Here is a 12,421-nt window from a genome sequence, read left to right on the forward strand (position 1 = left end):
CTCCCAGTGCCGGGTCCCCGCTCCCCGACGGTGTACCTTCTCTGCCATTTGTTGCCTTGAATGTTCGGGAATCCCCCACCTCCTGAGGGTGGAGGCTGTGGGAACCAGCTGGTGTGGGTGAGGGTGTCTGGAGCAGAGGACACCCAGCGGATTACTGTTCTTTCCAGAAACACCAGTTCCCACAACGCTGGCTTGCTCAGGAGCCCCCCAGGGCTGTCGCATGCAGCCTCCTGTCTCCAGGCAGGACTCCAACGAGACCAGATGCCCCCGTGCCCAGGTTTTCTCTTGCAGGTTATCAGGATTAGCAAACACCCGGGCCAGACCTGAATTAATCCTATCAGGGTTTTATCATCTTTTCTCAAGAAACTCTTGAGAAATGCTGTCGGCTGCGTTGTGACATGTGTGTGCCCATGTGTGCCCACACCCCACGCCTCTTTGGATGATGAAGTCTCAAAGCCTCTTGTGCCAGCGCGCTGTGCCACCTCCCTCACCCTGGGGCTGGGCTGGGGGACTGGGCACGTTTCCTCTCTGTGTGAACACCTCACTCTGTCTCCTCTGCCCTGGACAGATGTCCCCCGGCCCCTGTCCTCTGGCTCTCCAGCTACGCTGTGATTTCCTGGTGGAGGCGGCGTGGTTAAATGGCACCCATGTGGGATTTGGAATTGGGCGGGTATGAGTTGAAAGACCGCCCTTGGGTACTTGGCTGCATGGGGTAGGGCTGAGGGCAAGGGTGGGGCAGAATGCCTGGGGACTCACTGTGTCTCTCCCGTGTCTGACTGCCTCAGTTTCCCCGTCTGTCATGGGAGTCCTTACAATAGCACATCCCAAGGCTACTGTGTTAGGAAGTTAACGCACGTAAAGGGCCGTGGCCACAGTTAGCACTAAGTGCTGATAACCAATCCTAGTAAAGTAGAAACTACCTCATAGGGCTTTTGTTCAGAAACTAAACTGTATGGTCATTGAGGACAGAGACTGGACCTTTGCTTCCTTAGCACCTGTCACAGGTCTGCCCCTGCTTGCTGCTTGTCATTGTTTTGGGAATAAAAGGAATGAAATGATAGATCACTGCCTTAGTTTTCAATGAGTATTTTCTCCAGGCGCCTGAGTGGCTCAGTCGACTGAGCATCCGGCCTCGGATCCAGTCATGATCTCACAGTTTGTGGGTTTGAGCCTCGTGTCGGGCTCTATGCTGACAGCTCAGAGCCTGGAGCCTGCTTCAGATTCTGGGTCTCCCTCTCTCTCTGACTTTCTCCTGCTTGTTCTCTGTCTCTCTCTCAAAAATAAACAAACATTAAAAAAAAAAAAAGACAAAGGGGCACCTGGGTGGCTCAGTCGGTTAAGCGCCTGACTTTGGTTCAGGTCATGATCTCACGGTTCGTGGGTTCGAGCCCCGTGTGGGGCTCTGTGCTGACAGCTAGCTCAGAGCCTGGAGCCTGCTTCAGATTCTGTGTCTCCCTCTCTTTCTGACCCTCCCCTGTTCACGTGGTCTCTCTCTCTCAAAAATAAATAAAACATTAAAAATAAATAAAACATTAAAAATAGATAAATAAATTAATTAAATTTTAAAAAGACCAAAAAAATGGGGCACCTAGGTAGCTCAGTTGATTAACTGTCCAACTTTGGCTCAGGGTATGATCTCACAGTTCATGAGTTCAAGCCCCACTTGGGGTTCTCTGCTGTGAGCACAGAGCCTGCTTTCTCTCTCTCTCTCTCTCTCTCAAAAATAAATAAAATGTTAAATGACTATTTTCTCACCTAAAGAACTATAGACTTAATATCCAGGCTAATGGGCCTTTTCTCCAACCTGGGACATTCTCTCTAGGCGTTTTCCTCTTAGTCTGCAAGATTTGGGTTTTGCTTTTTAATTGAAGTGAAATTCACATGACATAAAATGAACCATTTTAAAGTGAGCAACTCAGTGACGTACAGTGCCTTTATAATATCGCACAACTCCTGCTTCTATCCAGTTACAAATGTTTCCATCATCCTGAAAGGAAGCCCCACACCGAGGAAGCACGTTCTCCCCATCCCCCCTCCCTCCAGCCCCGATTTTCTGTCTCATCGGATTTACTTATTTGGGGCATTTCATACACACACACACACACACACACACACACACACACACACTGTTTATTTATTTATTAAAAATTTTTAAATGTTTTATTTTATTTTTGAGAGAGAGACAGCATGAGCAGAGGAGGGTCAGAGAGAGAGAGAGAGACACAGAATCTGAAGCAGGCTCCAGGCTCCGAGCTAGCTGTCAGCACAGAGCCCCACTTGGGACTCGAATCCATGAACCGTGAGATCATGACCTGAGCCGAAGCCGGACACTTAACCGACTGAGCCACCCAGGCGCCCCGAGTGTCATATTTTTTTTAAATAATAGTTTATTGTTAAATTGGTTTCCATATAACACCCAGTGCTTCTCATGTTTTTAAAAAGAGGGAGAAAAAAGGAAAGAAACAAGAAAAGAGAAAACCACTGTGTTGCCGGCTGGGTTGCAGACCTCATTGCCCTGTAGGGCCATCCCCTCTGCAAATGCCAAGGTCATGGTAAAGAGCAGGGTGTTCAGGACCCTGCTCACTGTAAGCAGGCTGGGGGTAGCTCTGGAGGGCGTCTCTGAGGGATGAGGGACATGAAAACATTATAGACTCGTAGGGCTTTCTTTTTAGCACAGCTGGTCCTGGAAGGGGGAGAGAGGCTGCATGTGGGTCCCTTTATTTGTTTGTTTGTGTATGTTGTGTTTATTTTTAAGAGAGGGAGCACACAAGCAGGGGAGGGGCAGAAAGAGAGGAAAACTGAGGATCCAAGCAGGCTCTGCACCCACAGCAGAGAGCCTGATGTGGGGCTCGAACTCACAAACCGTGAGATGGTGACCTGAAGTCCTGATACCCGACCCTCTTCACCTCCCCTGAGCCACCCAGGCGCCCCAGGTGGAGTCCCTTTTAAACGCTGTGTTTTAACCCTCTCCTTCCCGTCTTCTGACAGAATTGCTGCTCTGAGAAGCAGGGATTTGTATGCATTTCCCCATTCTCTTGCCCCAGGCTGGCCTCTGTGAGGGCACAGAAAACAAGCAAGTGTCCCCGGGCTGGTCTAAGCCCCTGGGCAGGCGGGCTGCCTGGCCCAGTGGCCTTCCTGGGCCAGAGCTGCTGTCACGGGGCTTGGGGACCGCTGCCGTCCGGGTGCGGGGTTATGGCGGAGACCCTAGGCTGTAGTGGTGGCGGCAGATGGTGACACAGGCTCTGCAGCCAGTGAGGGAGGAGTGGTTAAACAGGACTGCCCTCCGTGACCCCATCCCCTGCTTTCCCAGGGGCCCCCGATGTCACGTCTCTCCACGACACTTCACATCATGACACTTAGGTGAGCAAACTCCACGTCAGCGTGTTATCTTCACAACTATTGGGAAGGTGCCACTTTTGGTGACATGCCACCCCACCCCGCACTTCCCGGTGATGGTTATTTTGAGGTTTGATTAGCTTTTCTTTTTAAAAAAATTTTTAACATATATTTATTTTTGAGAGATAGAGACAAAACACAAGCAGGGGAGAGGCAGGGAGAGGGAGACACAGAATCCCAAGCAGGCTCCAGGCTCTGAGCGCTCAGCACAGAGCCCCACGCAGGGCTTGAACCCATGAATTGTGAGATCATGACCTGAGCTGAAGTTGGTGCTTAACCAACTGAGCCACCCGGGTGCCCTGAGGTTTGGTTACATTTTCAATGAAGTTGCTGGGAAGGAAAGACCCTTCTCTTCCCCTCTCCTCCCCCATCCCCATCCTCCCTCCTCCCCTCCACCCTGTATTTACAGAGCCCAGTTTTAGGAGCAGGAGATAAGCAGTGAGCGACATAGGCAAAGCCCTCCTCCTAGGGAGCTTGCGTGGACGGAAGTTGGCCCAGAAAGAAAGGATATAAAAATAAACCAAGTAATTCGGGTTGGGATCCGTGCTACCGAGTACGTGCCCGGGGTGCCTGATGATTGGGCGGCGAGGCCCCGTCGCAAGAACACGCAATAAGGAGGAAAGGCCGTGCAAAGATCCGGGAGAGGTGCCAGGTGCAGGCGACCTTGGGAAGGAGCTAGCACTCTGCAGAGCTGAAAAAGGACCCAGAAGCCCCTGTGCTGGTGCCCGAGGGGCGAGTGGGCGGAAGGAGAGACCCCAAAGGTGGACTGTGGGGGAGCAGGGTTTCTGAGTGCGCCAGGTAATCATCTTAGAGTATTAGGCATGATCAGAGGAGCACTTTAGAGCTCCCCCCCACCCCTTCCCAGCCACTGGGTGAGGTTGGGTCACATGTGGAGAGGAGGAAGGGACACTGAGCCCGGCTTCTGCTGACCTGGTCCCTGTGGGCCAGTCCCTTGTCCCCGCCAGGACCTCGGGCTTTGTTCTGCCCAGGATGGCTGAGCTCACCTGCCGGGCTCCGGACAGCCCGGACGCGCGTGGTTCTGAGTTGCCGACCCGTCCTTTAGGCTGCCTGTCCTCCTGGCCACCCATCCTGTCACTGCTCTGCGCATTCCACACTCCAGACTGTCACCCTTTGGCGACTTTTAATATTAAATATTAATTATTACGTTTTAATCTTAAAAATCTCCAACATAAAGGAAAGTGAAAAGGACAGTTGGATTAATACCAGTATACTCACCTCTTAGCAGCATTTTGCCATTTGTATTTGTGATTGTTTTTCCTTTTTTTTTTTTTAGTCATTTGAACGGTGCAGATGTTATGCTCTTTTATTATAAGCATTGTAGCATGAATCTCTAAGAATAAAAACATTCTTGGGGCGCCTGGGTGGCTCAGTCTGTTAAGAGTCTGACTTCAGCTCAGGTCACGATCTCATGGTTTGTGAGTTCGAGCCCCGTATCGGGCTCTGTGCTGACAGCTCAGAGCCTGGAGCCTGCTTCAAATTGTGTGTCTCCCTCTCTCTCTGCCCCTCCCTTGCTCATGCTCTGTCTCTCTGTCTCTCTGTCTCTCTCTCTCAAAAAAAAAAATAAAAGCATTCTTAATATAATAAAAACTTTCTATTTTTTTAAGCTTACTTATTTTGAGAGAAGTGTGCATACGTATGTGCATGCTTGTGCAGGTCGGAGAGGGGCAGAGACCGAGGGAGAGAGAGACACTGTCACCACAGACCCTCACATGGGGCTTGATCTCAAGAACCATGAGATTATGACCTGAGCCAAAATCAAGAGTTGGATGCTTAACCAGCCGAGCTTAACCAAGTGAGCCCCTAAAAACTTTCTGAATGGAATAAAAATATATTCTAAGTGTAATAAAAAATGTCTATTTTATTATGTAATAGACAATGGAAGATTATTCAGTTGTTAAAAAAAAAAGGAAGGAAATCTGCCGATTCGACAACATAGGTGGACCTTGTGAACATCATGCTAGGTAAAAGGAGTCAGACAGTGAAAGACAAATATTCTATGAATCTAAAAAAACCCGAACTTCCAGATGCAGAGAACGGATTGGTGGTTGCCAGGGGTGGGGGTGGGGGAAATGGGCGAAGGGGTCCAAAGGTGCAAACTTCCAGTCACGAGGTAAGGCAGCTCTAGGCGTGGAACACGCAGCACGGTGACTAGAATTAGCCGCACCGGACCGTACGTCTGAAAGTTTCTAAGGGAGCAGATCTTAAAAATTCTCATCCCAAGGAAAAAAAACGGTAGCTATGTGTGAAATGACGGCTGTTCACCAGACTTCTTGTCAGGTGGTTTCCCAGTGACATGTATCAAATCAGTATGCTGTACACCTTCAGCGAGCACCATGCTATATGCCAACACAACTGGAAGAGGAGAACAAAAATATCGCTTGATGTGGCTGTGATCCAGAAAATGGACAATGGTCTCCCCGTGTCATCTTTTTTTTTTTTAATATATTTAAATTTATTTTTGAGAGACAGAGAGAGGCAGTACCAGCAGAGAAGGGTCAGAGAGAGAGGGAGACACAGAATCGGAAGCAGGCTCCAGGCTCTGAGCTAGCTGTCAGCACAGAGCCCGACGCGGGGCTCGAACCCACAAACCGTGAGATCATGACCTGAGCCGAAGCTGGACGCTTAGCCGACTGAGCCACCCAGGCGCCCCTCCCCATGTCATCTTATAGCCAGCTCCTATTAAGTGTCCCCAGTTAGCCCCCAGATGTGCTGTTGGCATGTATGAACTGGAAGCCAACCAAGGATCACGAGTTCCATTTGGGTATCTCTTCAGTGTCCTTTAGTGTAGAATCTTCCCCACTATGCCAGTTTTCGCTCCGATATTGACTTTTTGAAGCACGACACCAATTGTGGTAGAATGTTGTCGAATGTTGTCAAGTGATTTGTTAGATTCTTTCCTTGTGGTGTCATTTAATTTGTTCTATCAGCTCTATTTCCTGTAACCTGAAGACTAGATCCAGAGGTCTGATCAGATTCGGGTTCAGTGCTCTTTGAGAACCCTTGATGATATCAACTTCATATAATCCGGTCAGGAGACTTATGTGGTCAGTGGTGATATTATTAAGTTTAATTACATTCCTTGAGGGAAGGAAGACGGCTAGACATCTTTAATATTTTTTCCACAGTGTCTAAAAAAAGGCTGGGCATCCAGTAATGTGTAGTAGATACAGTCATTCTTGTCATAGTCTATAAAAGTCACCGTGAACATTGAATCATGGAATTCTGACCCATTGCTTCTAGGGGACCTAGAGAATTAGATTCTCCTGAGCCTCTGGCTACATTTTGTCAACAGATCACTATAGAACCTTGTGTTATGTGCATTTCTGTTTAAAGACGTCTCCTTTAGTATAATTTTTGATTCATGAACATGGAGCTCATGGCCAATGCCCTATAACTCATTCCTGAATGAAGGTTATCTAACACTTGTATTTTCTTCATGAGGCACATCACAGCGTTTTGCACTGAGGAGCGGTAGGCAGTCTTTCAGTCCTACGCTTGGGGACCAGTTTAAACAGCAAAATCACCAACAGAAAGCACAAAAATGCAAAAACTATAGCACTCAGTGGACTCTGGAAAGAAAGTGCTTGAGGCACAAGAGCCAAACCAAGAAGACTGCCTTCCTCAGCCTCAGCTAGGGATGTGCGTGGTAGAAAACATGGTGTTTTGGAACATCTTGGAATGTCCATGAGTGACTGCTTAAAGACCACGAGTATTGATTTTAGAGATACATATAGATGTTAGTGAGGGGATGGTTGCAAAATATGGAATCTTTGGATAAACAGGATCCACTAAATATTCTGGATGAAACAAATTTGACTTAGCTGTGTGACCTCGAATTAGTTGCGTGGCCTCTCTGAGCTTTGTTTTCCTTACCTGTCCCTTCACTGGGTGATCTTTGAGCTTTTCCCAGCACTGAGATCCTGGGAACTGGGTAGAAATGGGGTTTCTCTTGGTCTGGCTTTCTGTGGATAGAGGGACCCCAGTTACCTTTCTTTCTGTGCAGGTTTGTGGATTTCCACGCGGCTGCCTCCACCTGCTCACCCTCCAGGGCCTCCCTGCTGACCGGACGGCTTGGCCTTCGCAATGGAGTCACACACAACTTTGGGGTCACTTCCGTGGGGGGGCTTCCGCTCAATGAGACCACCTTGGCTGAGGTGCTGCGGCAGGCTGGCTACGTCACTGGAATGATAGGTAACGTTGGCGCTCCGCAGCCGGGATCCCCGTCTCCCACAGCAGTTGTGGGGTGCCTGCTTTGTGTTTGGGTAGCCCCAACCTGCTGCCGCCTCTTCTGCTCATGCCTGCTTTTTGTGTGTTTCTTGCTGTAGACGTTAGTTAGGAGAGCTTGCAGCTGTAAGTAATTGAAAAGACCGAACAGGGAACTCAACCATCTCTAGAGCTGTTTTCCTCCTGTTGTAACAGGAGGTGAGTGAGTACTTTCATTGGCTGTGCCACTCAAGGAGCCCATTTCTGTTTTTTCTGCTCTTTTGTCCTCACGCTTGTGGCCTCTTGGTTGCAATAGAGCTGCCCAGTACCGTTCACCATCAGTTGGCCTCAAGGAAGGAAAAGCAGAGGGATGGAGGTGTGGGCCTCCTGTATTCACCTCTCCCAGGAAAGCCAATCTTTTCTCAGAAACTCCCTCTCCCTCCAGGCAGAAATCCACTTAAATCTTTTTTTTTAATGTCTTTATTTTATTTTGAGAGAGAGAGACAGAGCATGAGTAGGGAGGGGCAGAGAGAGAAGGAGACAGAATCTGAAGCAGGCTCTAGGCTCTGAGCCGTCAGCACAGAGCACAATGCAGGGCTTGAACCCACAGACCGTGAGATCATGACCTGAGATGAAGGTGGATGCTTAACCATCTGAGCCACCCAGGCGCCCCGAAATGCACTTAAATCTTACCAGTGGATTTTTATGGCCACGCCTCCCTACAAGGAAGGCTGGGAAAACTGGGGTTTAGGATTATAATGACGGCCTTGGATTTGGTCCTCTGAACAGAACCACAGTTCTGTTAGCAGGACAGGGGTGGGGGGTTGGGGGTATGGGTGTAGGGTAGGCAAGCAGCTGGTCTACCATGCCATCCAACAACTTTCTTTCTTTTTACGTTTCTTAGGCACCTCTTCCTCAATATTTGTTACACACCAGGTACTGGGCTTAAGGTTTTCTTTGCATCAGGGTATGGAGATACCTTCTGAGATGATCATTGCCCCCAGGATGGATGTTAGGAAATTGACTTTCAGACAGGTGGAGAGACCCGGTCAGCTGCCCACTGGCAGCCGGCGCACCTAGACAGTGTGTCTGCCCAGCCGCGCGCTGATGCTCTGCTCCACTGCCGGCCTTCCCTCCAGAGGCCAAGGCAATGCAGCAGTCCCAGAAGCATCCTTAGGCTGCTTGTGCTTGTTATTCTAACTTTCCAAGAGCTGGGTCCACTGGGATTCCTGCCTCTCTTCATACATGAAGTGGCAAGGGAGGGCTTCCAACAAACAAGATGGCGGCCAGGGTCCCTGTGGGGGTGTTATTGATGCCTGGAGCTCCAGTGTCTGATGTCAGCCCCACCTTCTCTGGATCAAGGAGCCCCACATACTTCTACAGAAGACCAGACTGGAGTGTGGCGTTCATTGTCCCAAGGGGGCAAGCGCCAGTGGGAGGAGATACAAATTAAGATCCCTCCTTTTGTGTCCCTTCCCGCCCATATCCCGGGGGTATAATTACTGTGAAGCTGCCATGATGGGCTGAGTATCCTTACTGGCCCCATCACCTGCATCCCAGCCATGCTCGCAGCCTGGGAGGGTTTGGCCCCTGGGACTCTCTGAAGTCTCCCTATGCGGCAGGTGCTGGGCTTCTCCTGAGCTGAGTTTGCTCTTCACTTGCCCCTCCCTCTTCGTGCCTTTCAACTCCAAGTGAGCTAAGGGTTCAGCTGCTCGCCTCTCCCTTCCCCATTCAACCCACCTTTGCATGTTCGAGGGGGGATGTTCGGCCACGTCATGTGTTGTGATTGTGAGTTTCTAATTATGGGAAAAATAACCCCCCCCCCAAGGAGTCTCAAGACCATTTGCACCCTCACGCTTTGATTCTAACCTTGGTGTAGGGTGATGTTCTAAATGTACCACTAGGTCTCCTTTTCACCCCTTCCTCTTATTTTATTTTATATTTCTTTGTTTTTAACATTTAAAAAATATATTTTAAAATTATTTTTTGTTTCTTGTTTTTTTTAATATAATTTATTGTCAAATTGGCTTACATACAACACCCAGTGCTCATCCCAACAAGTGCCCTCCTCAGTGCCCATCACCCATTTTCCCTCTCCCCCATTTAATTATTGTTTTTAATGTTATTTATTTTTTAAGAGAGAGAAAGAGAGCATGCATGTGAGTGGGGGAAGGGCAGAGAAAGAACCTGAAGCAGGCTTCAAGCTCTGAGCTGTCAGCACAGAGCCCAACACAGGGCTAGAACCCATGGCTAGAACCTGAGCTGAAGTTGGATGCTTAACCGACGGAGCCACCCACGCACCCCCTTTTTTTCTTTTCAACATTTAAAAAGTTTTATCTATTTTTTGAGAGAGAGAGAGAAAGAGAGAGAGAGTACCAAGCAGGCTCCTCACTGTGACCCTGATATGGAGCCTGAACCCACAAACCACAAGATCATGACCTGAACTGAAGTCAGAGTCTTAACTGACTGAGCCAACCAGGCCCCCCCCTTATTTTAAATTTCATTGTAATACTTTGTCTATTTCTTAGAATTTTAATAATCTTAGAAATAGCTTAAACATTTTAATATAATTTTGAATTTCCATGCAATGCTTAATCCAAGCCTTCCACATAATGCTTAATCCATTTCCCTCTCCTTCATGTTACTTTTTTTTTTTGTCTCAAACCTACAGAGCAGTTGCAAAAAGAGAAGAATCAACACCCCTGTACCCTTTACCTAGGGTGACAGGGCCCCTGATTATTACCTTTTGCTGCATGCATTTATCTCTGAAAAAGAGTTTGGTAGTATTTCATCGAGGCCGGGTAAAATAACTTGCTGCAGCCACAGTCCTGCGGTTGCCCGTGTCTTTCTTTCCCTGGTACGTTGTTCAGTGCCGCTGCTGTTTAGATCCATGTACCGCATTCTCCGCCCCTTGCCCTATGGATGGTTTCCCTGGGGTCCCTGCTCCCCAGGGCGGAATTGGCAGGTCAGAAAGCTCAAACACGGTCAGCGCCTTTGCCACACATCACCCCGTCCTTCTCCCCTAAAGAAACGCATTGACCGAGCAAGGTGCATATTTGACCTTCCTCCTTTGCTGTCCAGGTGAGTATCACTGCAGGGGTGCAGCAGCAGGGGTGGGGTGGGAAGATGGCCTTTTGATTGGCTTCCGAAGGCTGCTGATGTTGGTCAGAGAGGAGCATGATGAAGCCAGGAGGGAACCGGGCATCTCCAGGGTTCCCTGGGGCACGTGCCTGTCCTCTGAGCCTCGGCAAGGGGCCCGGCACAGGAGGGTAGAGCAGGTGCAGTGGGCTACGTGGGGTTGCTGTGGGCATTAAACACTCTTGGAGGGACCAGAGCACAGGCTGCTGGCTTCTCTGGGCCCCCAGGAAAGGCTTGTCTTCCTTTTCGCTGTGTGCTTCCCTGCGTCAATCCTGACTCATCCTTGCTCGCGTCCTGTCTCCCTGTGGACTGCCTCTCAGTCCCCGAGAGCAAGGCTTGCAGCCTCTCTGCTTGTCCTCAGGAAAGGGCAGCACTGATGCAGAACTGAGTATGTGATCAGCTCCCCAAAGGCGCTGGGAGCCCCCGTGGGGGTTCATCTGAAAGTCTCTCTCTTGCTTTCCTACAGGCAAATGGCACCTTGGACACAATGGATCTTACCACCCCAATTTCCGCGGTAAGAGTTCTTTGGGGAATTTGTTACCTGGGAAACAAGAAGTAAAGATCATGGTGTAAAAGGATTCCATTAACGTTTAAGCCGTCCTGCTCCTGGGGGACAGCTCTCCTGAGTTAGGATGTCTTCATTCACAGGGTCACTGAGGTGCATCTGGGGGACCCAGGGGGCTCCCCTTGGTCTTGCGTCCTGCTCACCTGGCATCTTTCCTGAACGCACCCCCCTCCCCTTGCCCTTGGTGCCTGCCTGCCCTTTCTGGTCTTCCCATCGTGAGCCCATCAGTGTCCACATCTCAGGGAAGATTTAGCCCCTGTGAGGTCCAGACACGTCTAGTGTCGTAACGAGTAAAAATGGTCCTGTGGGTTCAAACAGGAGACGCTCCCTCTTGCCTTCTTCCTGTAGCCGTTGACTGCCTCCAAGTCCTGCCTCTCTGGCCTTGGAGAATAGGCCAAGATCAAGCTGCCTGAGCCAATGGTCTGCAAATTGGTCTGTTGATGGATGAGCTGTCTGAATGTCCAATTCACAGGCTTTTCGATGTTTTTCCGAAGTTGTGGTGTTTGCTCCTGCTCTCCCCCTGACCTGCTTCTCCTGCTTCATATGGAGATCTTCCTTGGACTTTCTCTTAAAGGTGGTTTGCCATTATGTCAACTTCGTGGCTTCTCCCCTGTCCCTTGCTGGCACGTGCTTCTCTGTTACCCTGCTATTGTATAAGCAAGTGGATGGCCTTCTTCTTGAACATGGTCCCAGACTGTTGTGCAGACTTCTCCCCTCCTCTGCCCCAGTGTCTCCCTCTAGCTCCATGGGAAAGGGCTGCAGTGCTCTCTCCTAGATGTGGGGGAACGTATGCGTCTGAAGATCTTTGCGTTTGGAGAATGGCTTTCGAAGAACCGGCCTCCAACCAGCCTTCAGCCTCGGACTCCTGCTGGGAGCACTGTCTGCAACTCCTTCCTCCCCTTTGGTGCTCCTTCCTCCCCCTTTCTTCCCTTGCGCCCCGTTTTCCATTTGGGCTTCCATGGCATCCTCTATGTGTGCTCTTTAAGAACGGCAGGTGTGGGGCACCTGGGTGGCTCAGTCGGTTAAGCGTCCAGCTTTGGCTCAGGTCATGATCTCACGGTTCGTGGGTTCGAGCCCCGCATGGGGCTCTGTGCTGGC

General features: G+C 49.7%; 1 protein-coding gene across 3 annotated transcripts in view; it reads left to right on the top strand.

Moving 5' to 3' along the window:
• Positions 1-12,421, top strand: part of ARSG (arylsulfatase G) — a 108,964-nt gene that overhangs the window by 53,800 nt on the left and 42,743 nt on the right. For all 3 annotated transcript variants that reach the window (XM_029929299.1, XM_029929301.1, XM_029929300.1), the window contains exons 3-4: positions 7,421-7,608; positions 11,225-11,272. In XM_029929299.1, coding sequence (XP_029785159.1) covers positions 7,421-7,608; positions 11,225-11,272 — 236 coding nt within the window. The remainder of the gene's footprint in view (positions 1-7,420; positions 7,609-11,224; positions 11,273-12,421) is intronic.

Source organism: Suricata suricatta, chromosome 17 (assembly GCF_006229205.1).
Source record: "Suricata suricatta isolate VVHF042 chromosome 17, meerkat_22Aug2017_6uvM2_HiC, whole genome shotgun sequence".
Classification (NCBI taxonomy): domain Eukaryota; kingdom Metazoa; phylum Chordata; class Mammalia; order Carnivora; family Herpestidae; genus Suricata; species Suricata suricatta.